This window comes from Misgurnus anguillicaudatus, chromosome 25, assembly GCF_027580225.2.
Source record: "Misgurnus anguillicaudatus chromosome 25, ASM2758022v2, whole genome shotgun sequence".
In the NCBI taxonomy this organism is placed as follows: domain Eukaryota; kingdom Metazoa; phylum Chordata; class Actinopteri; order Cypriniformes; family Cobitidae; genus Misgurnus; species Misgurnus anguillicaudatus.
The window spans coordinates 3,342,985-3,368,393 of record NC_073361.2 but is presented as its reverse complement, the minus strand read 5'-3'; the positions used below and the strand labels follow the sequence as shown (position 1 = coordinate 3,368,393).

The 25,409-nt window shown below is 38.4% G+C and overlaps 1 protein-coding gene across 1 annotated transcript in view; it reads left to right on the top strand.

Moving 5' to 3' along the window:
• kmt2ca (lysine (K)-specific methyltransferase 2Ca) overlaps window positions 1-25,409 on the top strand; it is a 232,967-nt gene that overhangs the window by 91,442 nt on the left and 116,116 nt on the right. The window contains exons 8-12 of the mRNA XM_073864088.1: window positions 8,517-8,679; window positions 8,828-8,999; window positions 11,567-11,681; window positions 14,936-15,111; window positions 21,046-21,206. Of these exons, the coding sequence (XP_073720189.1) occupies window positions 8,517-8,679; window positions 8,828-8,999; window positions 11,567-11,681; window positions 14,936-15,111; window positions 21,046-21,206 (787 nt within the window). The remainder of the gene's footprint in view (window positions 1-8,516; window positions 8,680-8,827; window positions 9,000-11,566; window positions 11,682-14,935; window positions 15,112-21,045; window positions 21,207-25,409) is intronic.

Here is a 25,409-nt window from a genome sequence, read left to right as displayed (position 1 = left end):
CCTGTATGAACTCCCGGCAGAGAACGTCCCTGCCTTTGCTTCATCCATTGTTTTTATATGGGAAGAATGTTTTATTTTCAGCGTGAGAAATGCAAGGTGTGGCGAGTAAACTGGCTGAAACCCGCCGAATGCGTGAGACTTGAGAGCCCTGTTTGCATCTAAAGTTCTAGAGATGTTAATACACACAGACAGCAATAAACAAAAGCTGTGCATGCTCTCCTCACGTTGTTCTTGTAAAATAATAACAATATAACAAGCATCGCTTCGGTTCAATGCCAGCTCGAGGGGGATCCTCCCTCTACTGCGCACCGTGTCGTGCACGTGTGGGCGCTGTTAACGCTGTGAGCTAGTGATCGTCCCTAAAGAGATTGTCCAATGAAAGGTCAATACGTCATCATGTGACTAATTTTATTTGCGTCTAAATTATTTTTTATTAATTTTACTAATAGTTAGATTGGGCAGGCCTTCACAAAAGGGCATTTAATTACAAAAAAAATGCCTTGACAAAAAGGGCACTTTGATCATCCAGGGGTCAAGGGGCAGGTGCTTGGGCACCCACCGCCCCCCCCTCTGCACGTGCCTGATTAATTGTATAGCAGGAAAAGTTCTATTTTACTTCTCAGCGTGAGAAATAGCTTACACGGTTTGGCGTGTGACCGTGAACTCACAGAAATGCGCGTGTCTCATGATGGCGAATGCGTGGGACTTGAGAGCCCAGGTTATATCAACATATGTCAAATTACGTTACCCGATATCCACTTAATTTTAAAAGTTATAAACATTCATTTAAAATAACTTACAGGGTATGTAGTAGGCCTAGATTTGCATTTAAACAAAGGAACTGCAAGGGTGGGAATTGAAACGCCACACGCTGGTGAAAACTTGAAAAACCGGTTCCCTGAGAGGTGATCGATTAGCATTGGGGGTTGTCAAAGAATTGGCAGACCTGGGGGTGGGTGGTTTTTAATTTCTTGACTCTAGTCTGTGTCACTGGTAGCTGCTAAAACTAGCAGCTAAACAATGTGCAATTAATTACATTTTGGAATTAACTTCCTTCATGTCGTTTTATTTATACACTGTAAAAAATATTTTCTGAATTTGTAAGTAAAGTTAGCATTAAATATGTTTTACAATTTTAAATGCATTTTTGCTTTTATTATAATTATAACTTAAATAACTGTAAATATTTATTAAAAATAATACACATTTTTTTTTATCAAAAAGACAAATAACTTGATTCTCATTAATAATAGGCATGGAAAACAAACTTCTCATTTTCAAAGCCTCGTACAGCTTGTGCCTATGTGCGTTGAACTTGAGAGCGCTTTAAGCGTTTATTGTGTCTTTCACATATGTGTGTTACATATGTTACCCATTCTGTCTAAATGATGTTTTCAAATACTCTATTAATTAAACATCTAATACGTTTTCTGAGAGTAAAATGATTAATACTAAGATCGATGCGTGTCATGTCTGACATCTTGGTTTCGGTTTAAAAACATGCAGGAATTTGAAAATAAAATGCAGAACTTGCTTGATGTTTAAAGAGTTAAGAGAGATAAAGTTCGGGACTGATTTATGTTAAAAAGTTATTAAGATCAACAAGATTCGCGCTGACTGACAGATCCGAAACGCAACGCACAGACACGCAAGTACCTGACTGACAGAATAGTTAAAAAACATCTGTTTTGGCAAGAATTTACGAAAGCATATTAAGCATTACAAAAAACTTGCTAAGCTCATTATTAAATATGTCCATAGCCTACAGCGTTTGCGCGAACAGAACGAATTGTTTAAAAAAACTCTCTCATTAATCTTTATCTAAATAAATAAATAATCAGATATTCGTTTAATATTTTAAATAACAGTATGCTCTATTATTTAAAGTCAGATTTGACTTGGTTCAAAACAAGCAAAATGATTTTAAACAATAAGGTAATTATAAAGATGTAATTCAAATGTTTCAGTTGTTATTTACTAACTTTATTTTTATGTTAATTGCAAGTCATGCCATAATAATCTTCAGTATAAATTTTGCTTTTAAAATGTTACATTTTCATATTTTTATCTATTTACTTGTTTATTTTATATTCACCTAGATTGACAATGAAGCTGGCTTTAACTTGAACTAGTTAAAAGATCATCTGTGACCGAAGTCACGGAGACACGGAGTTATTAACGAATATTTTATTATCAGAGTGCAGCATTTTATCAAGGTTTTCTGGTCTTGTGTAATTAAATAAAATATAAAAAACTAAAAGGGTAATTTTTTACAGTTGGATTAAAAGAAGTTTGATATTAGCAGGGTTTTAAAACTAATTCCAAAACATCTCGCGTTTCCAAATAAGGGACGCGCAGAAAATGTCATTCATGTAATTTTATAGATTACACTCATTCACTTCACACACATATTATATGTGCTTTAAGGGCTTTATAATTTAGCTGTTCCAGTAAACACGTGATTATGTCTGGCCTATATTTTTTCTGTTATTCGGATGAATTCGTTATTCGTTTTAAAGCCATTATCCGTGCCCTTCCGAATAACGTATTTAGCTTCGGGCACATCCCTAATATATATATATTTGACGAATGCTTATCAGTACATTACTTTTTTGTTTCTTCAACTTTAAAGATGAATATTCTCCTTTAGAGTTGGGCAATTTTTTTTGCAATAGCACATTATATTCAAAATTTTGAGCTCATAAAAAAGATTTTTCGCTTATTTAAATTACTTGTTTATGTTTTTGTGCACGTTTAGTTTTGGTGCAATTTCCCAAAAGCTTATAATTAATACACACAACGCGCTTAACTTATATTTTCTTATATTTCTACTTATATTCCTACTGTTCAGTAATGCAGAAAAGCGCAACACAAAGCTATTAAAACGTTCAGATGCAAAAAATGAACTAAATGTAAAATTAGATAGTTAATGATATTGCGTAAATGCGCTCGGTCTCTTCAAAGGTCTTCGCGAGTTATTTTGTTATAAGACTCAGTTATCATACATCACGTCTCTTCTATTGTAAGTACACGGAAAATAATAAGACAAATGATGCGCGTTTGAGTCGGATGAAGAATATGTGACTGTTTATGTAACTGGCAAAAGAAAACTTCGCCAACGAAATGTTTGCCAAAAAAGCCTGCATTTGTATGACATCAAAGTCTATTGCCTAAACACAGAAAATCCGTGTCATGTTACTTCAATATGAAGTCATGAAGGCATGAAGTCAAGCACACAAATTGTCGTCAGTATGGCCTACATGAAACACGACTGCCATCTACAGGTTTTTGTATTTCCTGCGTCCCTCACCGAACCCCCCTTCTGCGGGATCTCGCAGAATTTCGGAAGTGCTCGCGGCATTCTGCTCTCAGAAACGCGCATTTTTAAAGGCCACATCTGTAACAAGTAGGGATGTCCCGATCCGATCATGTGATCAGAAATCGGCCCGATCACGTGGTTTCAGACTCGATCGTTATCGGACGTTACCTCCCGATCAGGACTCGGATACATAGGCAGGGTTTAAAATCCGGCGTCAAAGTCTCGCTCTGCTCCGCACCAGTGTACGCGCTGTGCTAGTGCGTGTGAACTGACGAGAAGAGAATAGGCTTGTTCGACTTCATGCGGCGCCACAAGAACCGGCAGCCGGATGACATCAAAGTTCCGCGAGAGCGATTTAAAAGCAAATTCCTCCGTATGATTTCGCGGATCACTCTCGCGGTAGTTTGACGTCACCCGTCTGTCGATTGTTGCGGCGCCCATGAAGTCGAATGAGCCTATTGACGTGTTTTCATTTGCAGGCTTCACACTCGTGCGTGCAGGGAACCCACGACAAAACCGGGTTTTTACCGATCAACACGTTGATCGTTTTTGTCACCACGTGGTCAGACCCAGCTCCTCAAGAACACACATTTGCACAGGATCATTTGACATTACTGTGGAGATGAGAGATAGAGAGAGAGGTAAGAATGGTGCCCACGTCGAAAAAACTTAATAGAAGTGTAGAAACAAAGTATTAAAGTATGTATAGCCATGTCAATCACCTTATTACAATATGTTAACTAGATAACTGGATACAACTTATTTTATAGTTTAATAAAATAATGTATTTTGAATCAATTACGACCTAACTATCGTGATTGTTTAACTAACTCTATGGCTAATTTATAAGACATATTGCTGAATCAGTATGTTGTTTTTCTTGTTAATTGAGTCTTTTTGGGTAGCCTATCTTATGCCTAGAATTAGTCAAGGAGGTTGATTCTCATAACTTCCTTCAAAGTTTGATCAATAGTGCATAATGACATGTGTACCAAATGCATATATGGTGTCAGACTCATAGATTTGCATAATTTAAAGTTCAGGTTTTAAAGTTTGCGTCAACATGTGGCACAGCTTTAAAACTGAAACTTAAAATCCTACCAGAGGTACAAAATGTCATTGAAACACACCAGGGGCTTTGCTGTCATCAGGATTAAACATGTTACCCCTCAAACCCTCTCTACCAACAGAGCCTCCCCACAAAACAAATCCCAATTTAACCCCTGTATATATACTATATATATTCTCATTATTTTTTAACACATCTATAGTTATGCGCTGGCACAGAGTAAAGGGCGATTTATAGTCGTGCGTAGGTCCTACGCCGTAGCTACAGCGTAGGCTATCCGTAGCCTGTGCGTAGCCTGACGCGCACCTCACAAATTTTTTAAAAGTGCGTCAGGTCTACGCGGACTGCAAGCGATGTGATTGGTCCACCAGAACCCCTCCCGTCAGGTAAAAAAACTGCGTCATAGGTATTTCCGTTTGTGACGGTGAAAACAAAGATGAGCCAAGTTGAGGAGTGATTTAACTCAAACTGCATCAAAAGTCCCTGTTTATTTACTTTCATCATTGCTGGTCTTCTCAAATTATACACAACAAGTTGCTGTTTCTTCTTCGTTTGTGGGTTAACTTGCTTAGCTGCTTCTTCTGTGACTTCTTCTGCTGCTACTGTTGTTACACGCGTGGTAACTGCCTACCAGCGGTCTGCGGGGGTGTTTGCACGTCGACGCGGACAACGACGCAAAAGTATAAATGAAAACCGACGCGGAACCTACGCATGAGGACCTACACATGACTATAAATAGCCCTTTAGACTCTTTTGACTACACACAGAAACAGCAACGCGTGCGGCATGACATAAGGAACATCCTGGTTCTGTTTTTTCGCTCTTATTTATTCTTTTTTATGTATTATACTGTAGAAGTATTGGATCGGGACTCAGTATCGGCAGATACTCAAAATCAAATGACTCGAACTCGAGGGCAAAAAAAAACCGATCGGGACATCCCGACTAACAAGTAGAAGTGGAAAACAATTGTATAATCATTCACTTTTTTTAAAGGGTTTATTAAGGTTTTTTAAAATCCAGAGTACCTTTCTGTTACATGAAAGGTATTTTGTAATGGTTAAAGCTTCTACTGACTTTAAAAAGGTAAATTCTGGCTCACACTACAGGATTATCAGCCCAAATTTACCCTGATTTTCCTCTCCCGAGAATCCAAGAGAAAATTGAGTTCTGGTAGACCTCGATTGGTTCCAATGTTCAGCACATATTATCCTGTAATGTGTTACGTTTACAGATCAAATCTTACGCATCCCAATGTGCTCATATGAAACATGTTTGATATTTAGGTTTTAATCGGGATGTTTATATCATTACTTTCACAATAGCCAATGAGAGAGAAAGCTGAATGACAGACCTTATGAAATAGCAACTGCGAAACTAGCTGCTGTATGGGTTCGGAAGACAGCGGAGACAAAGAAACTGCTTGTTGAAGTGTGGAAACAACACGGCTATGTTAATAATGCCTTTGTGAAAATGTATAAACAACATGACATACCACAAATGAAGTTGCAGCTTAACTTCCTTCCTCGAGACACAAACCATCTGACTCCATCCAAAGTACAACACTTATATAGTGTTTTATTGCATCTTTCATCACTGGCCTGCTCCATTTGGAATTCAGCCATTGTACCTCTTTGCACATAGGATTATAAAAAGGAAATGCTGTTCTACTTCATAATGGTGTCCTTGGATTCTTGGCAGCAATAACATATCAGCTGTAGCTTTTTCAGCCCTTGAAGGAGATGTCTGAGAAGAGGGGTTACTTCTGTTAAATGCTTTATTGGGAGGCAGACATGGGAGAGAGTGATGAGGTGGTGGTGAGAGTGGACAGTGTGGGGTTAGAACTCTATATGGCTGGCCTTCAAAGCGCTTTGGAAAAAAACCCACTGTGGTTAGAAACTGCTGTCAGCCCCAGAGGACTCGCCGCCTGGGCGATAATTGCTTAAAGCTCAGTGTTAAAAGGTATTTGCAGATTGTTGCATTTGGGCCTAAGGCCAAGGGTTTTTCAAGCATGGAAGACTGCTGACTAGAAACATTTTTAGTTTAATGCCCTTTTTTAGACCCTGATGTCCTCTATTATTCAAAGTGTAGGTGCTTTTTTCATGCCAGTGATTAAAATGTCTGGCCAGTCGTCATTTCTGGCCATACAAACTTAAGAGAAAAGAAAACAATGTAATGGGCAGTAGACCTTGTGTGTGAAACATAATGTAACATGACCTTGCTATTAGGGGCTCGATTTTTCTACGCAATAACAGGCAAAAAGTGCAAATGATTTTCACTCTAAATCTTAGGGGCTGTTTACACTTGGTATTAAGATGTGTTTTCATCGATCGGATCGATCAGAGAGACACATTACGTTTACACCTGGTATTTAAATCAGTTTTTTTTGTCCACTTTCAACCGCTTCTGTGCTGAATACTGTGAGGGGGTGGTCTGTGAGACGGTGGGCGAGTCTCTCTGCTGTCATTCAAACCCGAGCGGAAGTAATTATGAGTTTATATGGACGCAAACTAATATTATGTCGGAGTCCACTGCTTTTTTAGCAAGTAAACATGCTGCACAGAGTTTTGTACTTGTGTATGTAAGAGCTTTCTCTGAATTTTCAGCGCAATTGATGAAATAGGATCGCGCAACTTTCACACGCTTTCAAAACGAAACTACGGAGATCAGCTGCTTAGTTTTATCAATGAAAGGCTAAAAATAGCGCTGTTCACCTTATGTTCACGCCAGAAGTCAAAAAAGACGTTAAAGTTGTGTTTAATACCTCAGATCAGATAAATGGGCGGAGAGAAGGCGGTCGCGTGTGGCTGTTCCAACGCATTCAACCACATGTACATTCCGCAACTCCAAAGCGATCCGATCGAAATTGGTTTCGACTACCTCTGGATGTGGTTGAAAGTGGTCGAAAATGGACGAGCTCAAAACTTTTTGAACACCGTTTACACCTGGCATTAACGTCGTCCACTTGTGATCCACTTGTGAAAACGCATGTTAATGCCAAGTGTAAACTAAAGCAATAAACCCCAAGAAGCAGTGGGTTACCAGTGGATTTTATAACAGCTAAGGGGCGTTGTTAGGCACGACGCGAAGCGGAGTCTTTAGGATTAAAGACTGTGGTGTTTATTTTTATAAATCAACATTCATCTAAAATATACATTAACATTTATATCGTGCAACTGTTGAAGTGATGATCAAATATGCTTGGAAGCATGCTTAACTCTTTTCCCGTCAGCGTTTTTTTTAAAGTTGCCACCCAGTTGTTTTAAGTTGTTTTAGTTTAATGCCTTACAGAAAAATTATCTTCTTTAAATAAACATAAAATATATCAAATGAAAGAACAGTCCATATCCGCTTTCCAACAACAACAACAAATCCTACCTTAATTTGTTCTCTTATCAGTTATCACCTCTCAGATTTTCAGCTAAAAGCGGAGATAATTCCATTTTTATGAAGAACTTTTGTAAGAGATCAGATTCAACGCTGTTGTGTCGAGTGAATGCGTCAGTGTTTAAGTTGGGTAAGATTGCCATCTAGTGGATAATAGCGGAAATATCAATAAGACAAAAACAACTCGGATAATGTTTTCTCTTTATTGACAAAATGACTCAACAATATTTATTGAAATTTATCTGGATATTGCCATAATTGTGCAAAGGTAGAAAAATAAAAATATGCTTAAAGACTGTGGTGTTTATTTTCATAAATCAGTACGCAGCAACAGTGGCGCAGTGATACTTGTGATGCGGTCTGAACCGTGGGTTTACCGGGGTATTTTATCACGGCTTAGAACGCGTTTCAACCAATTAGAATGAAGAACCAGAACGAGCCGTTTTATAAAGCCTCTTAGTGTCCCTCAGTTTTTGGAAGCAACACAGATCCAACTCCAGGTCATTTTGATACTTTCAAAATCAAGGTTAACCCATAAACAAAGCTCTACAAATGTACTCTGACTTTGTATTTTCTTTAGACTATCAGTAAATATACATGTATTGCCCTGGATTTTAAATAATTTGTACATATAAATTTGTAATTTTTTGTAATGAGCGAAAACATTTTAAATTCTAACCTAAATATGTATATTTGTATTTTTTTATAAAAAAACATGATTTTGTGTATCTGTTTTGGTAGTGTTGTGCATACTGTAAGCGCCTTGGAGCCTCTATGAAGTGTTGTGAGGAAAGCTGTAGGCGCTCATATCATTACCCCTGTGCGGCTGCTGCCGGAACCTTCCAGGACATGAAAAGATACACTGTCCTGTGTCCAGACCACATCCAACAAGCCCTCGTACGATGTGAGTTTATTTTTACACACATTCTCTAGATGTTTGTACAGTATACTTTGGTATTTATATTTTAAAGATCCACTTTTGTTCATTTGAGATCCTGTGTTTAGATTCACATACATTCCGTTTTACCCATCATTTCTCTTTGTCTCTTCAGCGAATGAAGCGGTGCGCTGTCTGGTTTGCGACAGCCCTGGAGACCTGCTGGACCAGCTCTTCTGCTGCACATGTGGTCAGCATTACCATGGGGGGTGTCTGGACATCGCAGTAACGCCGCTCAAGAGAGCAGGCTGGCAGTGCCCTGAATGTAAAGTTTGCCTTGCGTGCAAGTGAGTATACAGCATGCCTGATCATTAATTACTGATTAGTATTAATGCAAGGAATTTGCAAAGATTTCTGTAATTTAGCATGTCATTTATTTTATGTCCCATGGATTAAACAACACTTTCATCTACTAGTTAAAGTGCAGAATTTATTGGATTTAATTTGCAATGTGTTCAAGGTATTTTTGTATTAGTACACTGTAAAAAATTAGCTGTAATTATGCAGCTGGTTGCCAGTAACTTACTGTAGACAATAAAGACGGAAAATTTGTAATGTTCATTTAACTTTAAACAAACTGTTGCCAGTAAATACCATAAATGTAAAATCTACAGTAAGTTACTGGCAGCTAGTTGCCAGTAATACCCAGTAATACTGTAAGTTCTACAGAATTTTTTTACAGTGTATGTGTGTGCCTGGGATGGAACACTTGTCATACTATATATCGTTACAAAGGTCAAAGGTTTTAGATTTGATATCTGAGTGCTGTTTTATAAAATAAATGCTCTAGGACAGTGTTTCCCAATCCTGGTCCCCTAGTATCCCCTCCAGAATGTTTTAGATGTCTCCTTATTTCACACCTGATTTAACTCATGAGCTTGTTAGGAAGGCATGTTAACCATTCTGGAAGGAGCCTGGTGAGTTGAATGAGGTGTTTTTAATAAGGAGATCTCTAAAACATTCTGGGAGGGGGTATTTGAGGACCAGGATTGGGAAGCACTGCTCTAGGAACATAATTCTATATTTTGTGAAATGATTGTGTATGTCAACCTCTACATTCACAACAGCACTTTTATTATGAAACTGAGCTTCAGTCATTACTCTTGACGAGCTTGCGGTCTAAAGTGGTCATGCCAAGCATTTACAATATAACTGTAAGGTGGCGAGAAGCAAGGTTAGATCCAAATGCAGATTATTAGAGAAATCCACAGTATAGGCACAGGTCAGAATCCAGGCAAACATCAATAGCAGAGGAAATCCAAAAACAGAGTAAATATCCAGGCAAAGATCGGAGCAGACAGCAAATTATAACAAAACAATATCCATGCACAGGTCAAGAAACACGGGAACAGAGTATTGTTTTAGAATTATAGTTTACATTTAAAATTGCCAATTGTCTTAACAAATGATGAATGAAATGTATATGTATACAATTATATTTGACTTTTGAATTATTATTTTAAATATGTAACAATGAAATCTTTTTTTGGTGGGGCCAGTGAACGTTTTGGCAGGGCAAGTGAAAACCTGAACCACTGGGCCAGTATTAAAAATCTTTGTGTTGAGCCCTGCTCTGTTTTAGTTTATACACTCGAGAAATCCACATCCTGTTACATTTATAGGAATTTTAACGTGTGGTGTTTTGAGGAGCCTAGGAGAAGCAACCAAACAAAAAGTAAAAAATGTGTGTTTGGGAAAACGGAAATATTACTGTGTAGTTTGACAGAATCTGTTATTAGTTTAAAAATGGTTTATAAAATCAGATAACTAAATTAGATTTTATTGTAAGATTGCCTGTTTTTGCCCGTTTTATTTTCTACAAGGCAAAATCATAAAATCATCAGCTCTTCAAAAATGCCCACAAAATTGTCTCTTTCAGATCTGTAAAAAACAAGAAGTTAAGATGTTTGTGCAATGAGCAAGTATAGTGTGTATATATAGTAATTTTAATGCTTGCCATGGTGCACATCTGCAAATAATAGTGACTGTTTTAATCAAACTTTTCTGTTTTCTTGGAGTAAAGCTGTATGGTTTGGAGAGTGAGTACATGCATCAGCCTCAGTCTCTGTGTAGTTGGTTGATAAAGACTCGGTGGAGTTGTAAATATAAGACAATGTTCTCATTTAATGTGGATTTGCATTGGCTAAATATATGAGCCTGGAAATGAATAAATCTCTTTCTCTCAGCTCTATAGACCCCTTCAAGGTTTGTAAACATTGAATGATTATCGGGTGCGCGCGCAGCACGGGGTCGAACTGTTCATACCATTTAGGCTTTATAATTTAATCTAACAGTGCTGAAAAATGATGACTTACCTCAAATGAGGTGAGCACTACAAACACAAGCCTCTTTGATCTTTGCATTGTCCCAGTCTGCACGTTAATTGCTTGCAGACGCAGATGTTGCATTTTTTTGTTTTTGAGATTCTGCATGAATCGCGAAAACTTAACGGAAGACCTCGTGCGATTTTCACAGCCCACGACATAAGTAGGCATTTTTGACGATACCGAATAATACGCAACTCAATCAGCTGTAATGACTTTTCTGACCCCGACATGCGCAGTGGGAACAGCCTGTGACGTGAACCGTGAAGGGGTCTATAAATCTCTCTACCCTTTTTGATTTAACACTCAAGACACATTTGGTCTCAGAAAAGAAATGGTGAAAATGTTATTACTCATGTGGAGATTGTATTGTGCCATTTGTTTGCTTAGTTATTTTTGTTTGTTGGTGAGTACTGGTATCTAGAGAGCAGTGTGGATGATGTTTAAAGCACTGCAATGTAAAAAAAAAACAATTTATAGATTTTCATTTGTGACTAATATGAGATACTTGTCTTTTCTCTGGTTTGTAGGAACCCAGGGGATGACAGCAAAATGTTGGTGTGTGATATGTGTGATAAAGGCTTTCATACCTTCTGTCTTCAGCCTGTCATGGACGCAATACCCACCAACGGCTGGAGGTGCCAGGTAAGCTTGACTCTGTGTGTAGTCATAAATCTGTACTCTGTTTCATATGAAATAATCTATTTTAAATCTTGAATTGATGTATTAACCACCTTTTTGGGTTGTTGTCATTAAAACTGCTGATTACAGCAAAAGCGTTTTAAACGCTTGGAAACGCAGACCTGCCAACCTGTACGCATTTTGCGTAGCAGGTACTCATTTTGACCTCAAAGTACGGTGGTACGATTTGTCACTCTAAACTACCGGTACGCAAAAACCTGATGACGCCTCTGCCGCGCGAAATACTCAAAACAAGCAACAGAAAAAATAAAAAAATGTCCAATCATAGCATTGGGCTCATCCACCACATAGAAAGTGGGGATGATTGACAAGTCGTATGGCTAATCAGTAACAAGAGTCTGCGAACGACGCAACCACAAAATCCCGCGTGATCTCCGTCCTCCACCCGCAGCTTCTGACAGTCTTTTTCAACGGAGAGTCAAGACGTCTTGACCCCCTAAGGTAAACTGGTCAGGGTGGACGTGCAAAGTTGAAATAATGATTTAGCTTAATCCTATGAAGTCGACGGTCTCGCAGGCTCTGTTTCATAACGTGCACTTGTGCTAATATTACTTCTGATTTGTAAATTAGCATATTTTATAATTGAGCGCTTACGAAAAAGTACCATGATTTTACCATGGGGCAGAGCATCCAGTTTTAGTCAAATAAAAATGGAAAGTTCACTCTCAGTGAAGAGAATCCACCTGACATCCGAATTAAGCGGATTAAATGCGCTCTGGAACAACGCACTCGCGAAAATTGTCAATAAAATAAAACGTCATATACAAACCACATCAATTAAAGTTTTATACATGGAGAATATCTCGTGTCCCAAGCACTCACGTGATAGGTGCCTATGCCGTGTGTACTGTACTGTAATCAAAGCTACAATAAATTAAAGACAGACATACAGTAAACAGCAGTACTGTCACAGTTATGGTTGAATTTAAAGCAGTGTTGACTCTAAAATACTGCCTTAAAGGGATAGTTAACTTAAGAAATTTAATTCAGTCATAGTTTACTTAACAGAACAGACCGTCCAAACCATTGAGTTTCTTCATTGTGTGATACACAAGTTATTTTGAAGAGTGTTTGTAACCAAACAGTGTCTGGTCCCCACTGCTCTCCATTGTATTTTTTGCTAGTCAGGGAAAAACAAAGAAAATCTAAATTTTTCTCAAAATATATATAGATATTTTTTGTGTTTCACTCAAGAAAGAAATCATTAAGGGTTAGGAATAATATGAGGGTGAGTAAATGATAACAGAATGTCATTTGTGGGTGAACTATCACCCACTCACTATTTAACAGTAATATCACTATTTAACAGTTTTTGTGCAGACATGCTAAACTTTGGAGAATACAGTATTTAACATTAATAATGTTATTAATTTTGTTAAACGTGATTTTATTCACATTTATAATTATTTTTAAAGCAGATTATGGCAGGATGGGATAAAAGTGAGTGCAATGTGCAGCATGTTACCTTGAAAGTTACCAAGAGGTCTGTGCGTGTGCGCATGCATGTGTTAAATTATATGTTAAAAACCTGTGTTTCTTTCGGCCAATGCTACTGTACTCAAAAAAAATTCCAAGGTTGGCAGGTCTGAAAGAGCAGTGCGGTGCAGCTTTTTGGGTGGTTTTTCAGACAGGGATTAGCTTGAGCCAGGACTAGGCCTTATTTAATTAGGAAATATAACTAGTTTTAACAAACATGCCTTACTAAAAACATTACTTGTGTGCAAAACAAAGAGCACTGATGTATTTTAAGATATGCCAGTTCAAGTTGTTCTCAGTTTGGACAGCTCTTACATTTATTTTAGTCTAGGATTAGTCTAATCCTTGTCTGGGAAACCGCCCCATAATGTTGCTAGGCAATCACAGAGGCAGCTGTCGATCAAATAGTGAAGCTTTGAGTGCTCTTGTGATGTTAACTGTCATATTAGCAGAAAATAGCCGGTTCCCTGATTAGTAATGAATCGCCATCAGCTGCTTTCAGATGGAGCAGCATTTACTACACAGAACCGTAGTTTACTGGCAAGAGGGGAATATCGCATTCATAATCGCAGATGAATTGCCTGCGCCTGACGAGATGCGCGAGACAATCGCATACGATTAATCGTGCAGCCCTACTATACAGTATTACCTCAAAGCTTATAGCAAGATCAAAAGCAGATAAATTGACTTTAATTTCATGATCATTGAACACCCAAACAATTCAGTTGTGAAATGCAAACCGGTTTATTAACTAACGATCTAAGAATCGCCTTAATTAAAAGGGGTAATAACTTAGCACAGCGAATGAATAAACGGTACTTGGTTGTTGATCACGCGGGAAAATTAGTCTTTGTTCTCCGCCGACTTATTTGCATAGTTGGGCTAGAGATTTTGTTACAATAATAATTTGGAGTAATATTGAACAAGTTTAATACTAGTTAGAATGACATGAAGCATATCATTGATCAGGAAAGGAAAAGGGGGATTATTTAGAGTGTAAACAAGATATGATTTATACACACATCAGTTATTAATTTCATAAATGTGAATTATGAGACATACTAAGATAAACAAAACACCCCTATAGTGTTACAGGTAAGTGGTACATTACAGATACAAACGTGTTCGTGTCATCTCTGTCGATGACTGCTCCATCTCTGGCCATTGTCACTTTAACTCCTAGATCTCAGGTTTCTCTGGAATTTCATTTAAATCTTGCTCGGAGTGTGAATTTAATTAGATTGTCGCCTAATTCATGATCTACAAGAGGACTTGGAAAGAGATTTTTGATTATAGCGTTATGAGCAGACCCTTGTCCCCCTCCTGTTGGTGGCATGGTGTAAAACTCCAGACAAATAAAGATAATGATCCAGACGAAAAGACCTTCATCTGACGTCTGGACAGATGTTACATAGCTTTTTAATAAAAGCCCACGAAGTTCAGAGAACTGTTTAGGCATTTACAAATTCCGAGCAACATTAACATGATACATAATGTAGATTACAGCGGTTGTGCGGTCACGGGTGTTTGACGTTTTACCTATTGTAATACCGAAATTTGTGTTGCTTGAAAGTTGTGTTTTACATATTTCTGATCAAAACAATTTATTTTGAAATGATACCAGGCATATACCAAGTGTCAATTTGTTTTGAAATGTAGTTATGACTAACTATTACCATACATTTGAAGATGTTGTAGTGAACTGAGGGCTGTGTTTGCAGGATTGCCGAACATGTGTTCAGTGTGGCATGAGGCCGAATAGTCAGTGGTCATCTAATGGTCTAACATGTGAGGGATGTCAGCAACAGCAGGATTCAGTGATGCTCTGCCTTATCTGTGGGCGGAGTCGTAATACCGATGACCCTACAGACAAACACAATTGCAGTACTTGCAAGAGGTAAGACACAGACAAGGAAAGCATGACATAACAATATAAACAGTTTTAAAAACAAGTTTCTAAAAAGAACACTTACTAACTAACCCTGGGACTACTTCTAGTGCACTTATGTATTGCTGTTCTTGTGTTGCTCTAATTGCTTCTATTGTTTACCTCATTTGTAAGTCACTTTGGACAAAAGCATCTGCTAAATGACTAAATGTTCTAATAATCTATCAGCAAACAAGCATCTGTCCATGTTGCTATCAGCTGAATAAGGCTACCCTTCAACACAGTGACGGACGGATGCATTTGCCAAATAACCATAATAACGTTATGTCGCACAGCCTGTAAACAAGAACAATATCAGAAGTACCTTTTCTGCCTTTTTAAAAGGGCATTATTTAATTTTTAAACACAGCCCGCAGTTATAAACTACTGAAGGTTTACTGAAAATGTATAGAGTAAAACAATACTGACAGGAAACAAGTATAAATCAGCATTTAATTTCTGTGAACTGATATGGTGAGCAGGTGTTTTGCATCATAGCTGTTACTTTTATTTTTAACATGGCTGCAATGCTGCATTTTTACAATCACATTTAAGAATCAGAACTAACCATATAACCTATAATCAAAGCTTCTGTTAGCATGAAAGGTCAGTCAAAACCATAATCGTTGATCAATTACATCTTTATAGGCTTCAAAGACTTCGGCTGACGATTAATATATTTCACTCAAAGGAGTGAATGAAAACAAGTGAGTGAATTCGGACACTTGAGCTCGCAGCAAGCCCTGCAGTGTGGGTGCCATCTTCCAGCGAGTCGTGAGAATTAATTTGGTGCAAGCCTCAGCAGGGGCTAGCTGTGAGCGTATAACGGTTGTACATTCATTATTGCGGTGCATTGTAGGGTTAAATAAGTGCACTCAAAAATGTCCACTATGATTATGGGCATCACACAAATGTGTACTATTTAACGCTATAGGGGGCTATTTTGGACACAGCCTATGATTAACCAATAAAGGCATTTTATTGCAAATTCACACAGGTCTCTCCCTACAGCATAGTAATTGAAACACCAGCTCTTTGAGTATTTGAGTAAAGAAAGGTGTCTATGTAATTTATTCAGCAAATGGATTTGATTTTCCTGCTTTGAAGATTCATGAGAGGTCAGACACTAATGTATTTTGCAGTAGTTAAGAGAGCAAATTGAGGGGGCTGTTGCTGTTCAATCAAAGTGCTGAAAATCCTCCATTGTGAAATGTATAATGTTTTAAATGGAAGTAAAGATCAAACAACCATCCATTAGGAAAATGAATACCTGCTTTATTTTTATAAATGTATAAATCCATATTTTGGTGGTTTGTTTTACCTTCATTGTTTAACCCTCTGGGGTCCGACCATTTTGGGACACTGTCAGAGGTTTTGACATACTCTTACATTTGGTCTTTTTTCAGTTGCTTTAAAACATAATAATGGCAAGTGTCTCATACCACTGCGTTCAGCACAAACTGAGCTAAAATATTATATGAGCTACATGTATGTAAATGAGAAAACGGTTTATGCGTGGTTTTTAAAAAAGCAACTTTTTTAAGTCACTGATATAAGTCCACAAAACACATACTAAACATGTTTTAACAAGACCTTTCTAAACAGAATCTAGTAGTCTAGAGTTTGTTCTTTAAAATGATGTGAAAATCATACTGCCTACTTATTCACATAAAACAATGTATTGATTTAGAAATTGTAAGACACTTTTTGTTTAGAGGGGCTGTATGCGAGAAGGATTGATTGACAGCTAGCAAACAAAGGCTTGCATAATGAGCTGCATAATGAGCTGCATAATGAGCGTTTAGGCAGGAATCTGAGAGTGAACTACAGTAAAGAATGTGAGGAAAATGTATACATGTTTGTTTGAGGTTTATTAAATTAACAATATAATCAAAATAGAAATGATGGTCAGTAGGACATTTTAAGTTTATTTGGAAACGAACCCTATTAAAAAAACTTAACTTGTATAAGAAACTGATAAACAACAGAGCTGTAAACTTCATGTGGCTCTTTATGTCCAAAAAGTGTGAATATGTTTTTTCCACTTCATAGTTTTGTACTGATGAGAGAGATGCAGACCTCTAAGAGAGTTATAAACAGCTGTTAGCATAAGTTGTCCACAGAAATACCCTTACATATATAACTGATGGGTAAATGTCACTGATACTACATTCATATAAACTATCTTGTACATAAACTAAATCTCGGATAAACATCTGCTGCGATTAGTTATATAAAAAGCTGTTTTCAGATGACTCTTTTCAGATGCCCATCCCCTTATCGTCTAGCTTCTGTTTTAAACGCGTCTCTGTAAGCGCGTATGAACTTTAAAAACACATCGCATATCGCATATGTGCGCGAGCTCGCGTCTCCGTGTAACGCGGCGCTCATAAAAACGGTGTCGCGTGTAAAGCGCAATGTATGGAATTGCCTTGCATGTAAACAATATGGAATCATTTTACAGCAAATCCCGCAGTGCAGCAAGTTGCCATGAAGGATGTGTCTAACGCTGTAAAACATGTAAAAGATATCCGCCATTACGGGAGGTCACGCGGATTTGTTTGTAAATAAGCATGTTTACATGGAATCATATTACAGCACACACTTAAAAGATACAGCAGTTCAGGGTTACTGAAAGTTGCCACGAAGGATATAAGTGAATAACTGTGTTTAACACTGTTACAGCATGCAACAGTGAAATCCGCCATTACGTGAGATCGCGTCCGTTTGTAAACAATGCAAAAGTTTTTCAATTCGAAGCGTACAGTCTGTGAGGTTGCTTACTGTATCTAGGCTGAACTGCACAAGCCATGAGCATATTAAGTTACATGATAGCAAATATAAATGGTATAAATTAACTGTTAACGTTACATATTTCTAATCCAGCTGCAGTGCGTCCTCCATTGTTCTTCTAAGGTAACGTTAAAGATAAATGCTTCTCTTCCTCAATGTCCAGACATAAATGAAGATATTCCTCACGTGTGTGTATAAAGTTTATAATCCAAACATGCGGTGAAAGTCTTTAAATCTGATAAAACTTCACGCTTTGCATATGGTTTGAACAGCTCGAGTCTTCATTACCATGTCAACAGCTGTGGGCGTGACCAAATTAAAGATAATGAAGTCAGCCAGGAAAAACGGTACTCTCTTTACTTCAATGCAGATTACATAAACAGGCATTATTTGTTTTCGATTATATTTAGCTTGTTTAAAAGTAGATAGCATTTCAGGCTTTCTTTGGATATGTGTATCATGCTTGTGTGACGAGTATTCGCAGAGTTTCAATTGATTTTTGTAACGTGTTTTGAGAGACAGCTGGCGGAGACAGAAATGTCTGGATGCACACCCTGTTTATTTTCTTTATTTGACAAAAACACAAAGATCTGTTGTTATTGTGAATGAACACATATTAAAGAAGATCCTTTACCGTTTCAAATGATGTCAAACACGTAAGTGTATGATTATTAATGATGGAGTATTTTAAGTTAGTTCTGCCATGATAAGGAAAAAACACGTCAAAACGCGGCGCCGCGTTTTTGGACCCCAGGGGGTTAAAGAGTTTGCCTGCCCATTTAGTTAAAATAACTATTACGCAGCTACTATACACATTTTTTTCAGGACATTCAACTAAGCTGGGAAACCCTACCGCTTTAACTAGGTTGTCCAAAAAAATAATAAAAAATACCTGCCCAAAAGGCCGTCAAGTGCATCTCAGAGAATAGCGCGGACGCGCTTCACAGCGCGAGCGGGCACGCGCCACCGGCCGAATGAGAGAAAGACGTGGTCTGTCACTGTCTGGAGGATAACTAGTAGCCAGTTGATAAAACATCTCGGAGAATAGAGCGGACACGCTCCACACCACCATATGTTTTGGGTTTATTTAAGCCTGTTGTTGTATTAGTCTATAGTTCTTGCAAATGTAAAGTAAGTTAGCTGGTGATTTTTGTTGTTTGAGCAACCTGCTAGCTAGGTTGCACGGGCCTGTTGGTTAGATATAATTTTTGAGCACTCTTGCTCACGTATATGGATTATTTACATGCTACAGTAGTTTTACTACTTTAAGATTAAGGGCCCTATTTTAATGATCTAACGTCTAAATGGGCGTGTCCGAATCCACTTTTGTTAATTTAACGATGGGAAAAATGGTTTGTGCGCTGAGCACATGGTCGAAAAGGGTTGGTCCTTTTTTTTATGAGCAATGGGAGTATTTTGGGCGTAACGTGCAATAAACCAATGAGAGTCTCAGCTCTCATCCCCTTTAAAAGCCAGCTGCGCTGGCGCTATGTCTAATCCCTATTTAGATGACGGACTTTGTAAACTGAAAAACTAAGTGGAGGAAGAAGATAATAATTGTAATAAATAATTGTGTTGTTTTTCACTTGTATTGAAATTGTTATTTTTTTATTAAAACCCGTTTTCTTTTAGTCATAGAAGTAAAAAAGCAGGCTTTTGATTGTTTTAAATGTATGGCTATCCAATATCATCAAAAAATAATTTACAAGTATGTAAGAAAAGGTTTGTATTCTAAAAATACTTTATTTGTAACAAACAGGAGATAAAGAATTTACAAACGGCTCTCTGCGCGTTTCAGCACTTGGACAGCGTCAGTTTTTTTTAAGCATTACTTAAAAATGTTTCTCATCTCATCATATCCACAGGTACAGAGTCATCATATACAATAAATCCGTGAGGTAAAATGTAAAAACAGATGCATTTGTTTAAAGCAAAGCATTTATTTCCTTACCAGGCTGCAGGTGAAGCAGCCCTTTGTGCCTTCTAACGTCTCATAATTAGTCCTCATTTATGTCCAAGAGACTCAATAATAATCTTTTACATTTGAATGCTTTAATTTTTAATATTTAAAAGCTTTTTGTGCTGCTGCGCATCCACGTGTGTTATTAGCAAATCCGCGTTGTCCTCCCGTTTATAGGCGCATATTACTAATGCGCTCTTTAAATAACAAAAAACATATTGCATTGACTTTAGACTTTAGACCAGGTTTTTGTTGGTCAATGGCGTAGTCTATTTTAGTTGCCTCAAAATAGCAACGCACCAACAATGCGCCTGAACACACCTCGTTTTTAGATCAAACCGCCCATGGGCGCAACATTGGGCGCAAATGCATTTGCTATTTAAACAACGTGGCGCTAAACGTGAAAATGATAATTGCGCAGGGTGGAAATTAACAAAAGACACTTGCGTCGCGCATTGCGCTGCATTGTGCCGGGTGTAAGATAGAGCCCAATGTAATTAATAGTGGGAAATAATTAGTTTTTACAATTTTCGCGCAATCTATCATCGTTCGACAGATGTTGTACCAATCTGCTTCAGTTTGTGTTTATTATTAACCCTTTAGTTTTACTTCATCACGCAGCTATTTTCATTAGAGGTATCTGTTAAAACATTTAATTCATTTATAATCTAGTATGTGTTCATTTTCTGTCATAGTTTCTTCAAAATTAAGTTTTATTTGAGTGTTTTAAATAAAAATATTTTCATTTTCATCATGATGCTTACTTGATTGCATGCCCACCTGCCCAACCCTACAACCTTAACTAACAAATTTTCTGGGGAAACCCTGACGTTCTTGCAACCCGGTTGCAACTTGGAGACTTCTGTTCTAAACCACAGCTCTCACTGTACAGTGTATTTACACTGTACAGATATAATGTTGTCTGCTTGTAATACACATTAAGCTGTGAACTATCCACAGGATTTTGCTGTCGCAGACATACCTTAAATATGTATTAGTGCTTATGTTCCAATAACAGTACAGTAGTCAAATAGTAGTTTATACTAGTAGTCACCTTTATCGAGCAGTCACCAGACATTGGTATTGTCATCACGGTGTAGAACATTGCTGGTTGTCAAAGTTATAAGTTTAATTCCTTCTTTCTGTCCTAGATGGGTACATGCAGACTGTGAGAAACAGGTGGGCTCTGGCCCCAACACTCAGGTACAGGATGCATACATCTGCAGTGTGTGTAAGCAGGTGGAGGAAGAGACCAGGAACAAACAGCCTGTCAGCACCCAGGAGACGTCGCTCACTGACCCAGAAACAGAGGGTGAGGTTTTTTGCCATCCATCTGGCAAAATGCATATTTTTTTTAGTCATGGCTATTGCATTGATAGCCTTGAGGGAAACATTTTCTTGGTGGAGAAAGCATGAAATAGTTTAAGAGACTTATCCGAAATGATGCGCATTTGATTACATTTTGAAATGTGATTGTAGCTAGGGCTGGGCAATGAATAATTTTTGCATTTCGATTTTTGATTCAAACGATTACAAAAACAAGAGAGTCGCAGTAAAGCGATTATTGTGCCACAGTCTGTTTCTGTAATTTTGTCTTGTGTTATAAATCCAGAGCGTCATCACGTGCATGGAGCTGCACTCTTGCATCTGTTCCAAGTCAGATCCCTAGTGGTAATACTGAGCTGAGGTTTAAAATTAGTTTAAAATATGACTCGCGTGCCATTGTACCAATGTGTTTGAAAGGCACTTCTGAAGGCACCACTTCTTTGACAATCGTAGCCTATTCCAACAACACTATTGAATTACTTAAATTGAGTACTAGTAGTACTAGTAGCTCCCTCTAAGGAACACCCATACAAGTCATTAAGCGTATTTATATATACTTTTTCCTGTCCCATGATACTGTTTCAAAAGGAAGTGTGTTGGAACAGAAACAAAAATTGGGTTTGCAATTTTTTTGGGGGCAGTGTCATATTTTTTATAGACTTAAGAGTCTAGATTGCTGGAGGTCTAGAAAGCTCTCTGAAATTCTGCAACTAAAGAAATGCATCTATTACCAGTTTCCTGTGCTCACAGCACCAGCTGGTGACCTGTCATTGAGGCCCTGAAAAGCTAAAAGCAGATATTTTTTTCTTTGTTCCTATTATTACCAGACATAATGAAAATGGACTTTTCCTTTAACCCAATAGCAGGGAGATAAATTTGCAGTGTGTGTTTGAGGTGATTTCCCCCCAACGGCCTCCTATTTATTACCAAAGTTTTTTTCCTGTGGAGGCCCATGGTGGTGAGTTGATGTATGCTGGCATGTGGTTGGCAGAAAAGGATGCGATCAGACCCTCCTGTAAGAGCTCTTTGTAAGGACGGGCTTTCCAGCAGCAATGCAATGGGCTGCTGCCAATAGCTCGAGGAAGTAATCATCCTATTGTTGGGTCCCCAAGAGAGAGTACTCTAATGAAGACAAGAGACACCCACCTGATAACCAAGCCTACCACACCCCCACTTCCTGATAAACACACAAATATACATGCAAACACAAGCACACGTACACACTAAGGTTGTCAAAAATATTCTATGTCATGATACCACAAAAACAGTATGATATTAAACAAACTTTTAATATTATCTAATTAAAGGAATGGTCCATGATCTCTGAAAGCCAATGTTGACATTTGAAATCACCTATAGCAGCAGCCAGTAGCCGCTAAGAGGCTGAGTAGAGCGGTGTTAAAAAAGAAGCGTTTCAGTTGCATACAGGGTGGTTTATTGTAATGTTGAACAACAGACATGTAATGATGGCAAGATAAGTTCATGAATGAATGAATGAATGAAGCTTTATTTGTCATTGTACAAGTGCAACGAAATTACAGCCATCAACCTGTCCATACATACAATACATAAAAACAATGGGGGGTAGACAGAACAGGTTGACAGAGCATTGAGAAGAAGTACAGCATTACATGAGGGAGGGTAGGTTAAAAAAACAAACCCCCAGACTATGCTCCAAAAGGAGTACAGTTTGGAAACAGGGAAAAAAAACACCTCAGCAACATAAGCACATAGTCAGTACATCTTACAAGATGAACAACACACAACTTGCAACACGATAGGGGGGAATGGGGGTTGGAGATAGCCCAGCGCAGGCAAGCAGCCATCCGGTCCTGCAGCCATGTTAGGCGCTGGTCTCAGACCCGTCTGTCCGGCTGGGGGGTACAAAGCGGCGAAGGCGAGGGATTTGGGTACTGGGTGGTGATTGCATATATATGTGAGTCTGTGTAAGAGTTCGTGTGTGTGTAGGCCTTCAGAGAGTCGCTTTGCCCGGCATCCCAAATCTCGGTGCCTCAGTCCGCAAGATGTTAAAGCGTTAACACAGCAAATTGCTATGGAGACGACCTTGATTAGGTCCAAACAGAGTCAACAATCATTAGGTGTCTTTGGGAGAGGGGTAAGGGAGTGCAAGAGCGTCTCGCTGCAGTGCTCTTCCGAGGGAGTTGTTGTTCCAGCAGCGGCCTTGGCCGAGGCCAGTGCTGGATAAGGGGGCCGAAAGCAGATAAGATTGCAATTATTTTGTCTTGGGGCGAGTAGCCGCATTCCTTTACACGACTACTCTCTTTCTTCATCTCCAGTAAATGAACTAAATGAAAAGAACCGTAAATCAAAGGAAATTTATATAAAAAGAAACGTATACCAAAAGAAATGGTCAACAGAAAGTAAGCATCCCAGCTAATCACCCCCTTCCAACCTGAATCCACACGCAAACACACAGAAGATATGCACCTGTGGATACAATAAGTGACGTAACAAACAAAAAGTGGCAATTTCAAAATAAAAGACATCAAAACCTTACCGGGCACTTATATCACCTAAACAAACACGCCCCTGCCCCAATAAAACATGGACCTTCTTTTGATAGGTTTCGCCCCACACATACTCAACCCAGGCAATGATGTCGTTTAGTAGACACGCACCTTACTGCCGATTGGCTACAAGTGTGTTTTGGTAGTTGGCCCGACTCCCTTTTCCAAAGCATTTTTCAAACATTGTGCACTCCGCCTTTAAACTACAGCCTTTAAACTACACTACATGACTCGCTGAACAACTTAGTGTTGTGGATCAAATTGCTTCATTTGCAGTGATGTTCAATGTAATGTGATGGGTAGTCCTGCAAGCCTTAATACTGACTAAGTACTTTTCTCGTTTATAATAAGTTCACAAGACAGGGTATTTTCCCAAGGGTGCTGTAAAATGACTCCACTGTCCATCTGACGGATTCTGTTGTCATGGATGTGTTGTCGTTGGTGAGTCATCCTGACACAGCTGAAAAGATCTGTTGTCACGCTTGCTCAGATTATCCAGTACATCACACAATCACCTGGGCTCATGCACAGATGGCTGATGGTGGTGATGGCCTGATTGATCCGAGATCTTTTGATCTTAAGAACTGCAAGCAGCAGCCCCCATGGTGCCATGTCCACATTGGATTTAATAAAGCCTTTAAATGAATCTGTAATGCTTTCGGAGTTAGGTGAATATTGATGAGTGAAATCAGTGTGAAGACTCATGAGGGTTTGGAGGTTTTGAGGTTCACTGGATAAGCAATGCTAACTGTTTAAAATCTGGTGTTAGGGTGCTGAAATCAGCCAGCAAACCTTCCTTGGTCTCTTGAATTGGGATGTATCAGCAATCTGTTTTCTCCCTTTCTTGTCTGTCAAATAGAGGCATCAGTACCTCATGATCCCAGCAGCCTCCTCCATAATTTGAACTTTGCTTGTCCTCTGAGTAGTTTGAATCTCTCTTGCACCCACCACTGGTTAGGTGGCATCAGTATTAGCATTCATAATCAGAAAATTGTGTCAGCATGACAATAATTAGACAACAAAAAATTGGTTACAAAAGTTTACATTATATTTATATTACAGTGTTTCCCACAGAATTAGACTGATTACACCGATTAGCATATATGTGGCGTCATTGCGTCGTGTTTTACTATTCGGACGGGATTAGTTTTACATAGGGAGGTGGGAGAAAGCATCTCAGTGATTTTAGTCCTGTCTGAATGCTCCATGTCAGTAATCATTACGGCAACTTTTACCTTCTGTAATCCTGTGCGAATAGACCAGCTGTAAATATACACGTAAATTGAGTCATTTCCTGTTAATTTGCAGGTCTCTTTTAAATATAAAAGCGCTTAAAGAAGCATTTACTTGCGTTCTAGAAGGAACAAGTCCGTGTCAAGTTAGTTCCTGAATAACACGACACAAACTTAAAAAAGTCAAATTTACTTCTCAGAGGCACAGAACTGTTATTAAACACAGTGTTTCGCGTTTTCCTCATCTGTGTCATGTTGTTTGCACATGTGATATCAGGAAACCTGGTAATGTGCACGTAAAGATGAGAGTTTACCTCTGTAAAACAGGACCCAGTAACGACCCGCCACGACCCAGTAACTCTCTGTTTAATCCATCCAGCTCTCTCTTTATCTGCTGCTAAAAACACGCCATCGTCTGAAAAAATCATA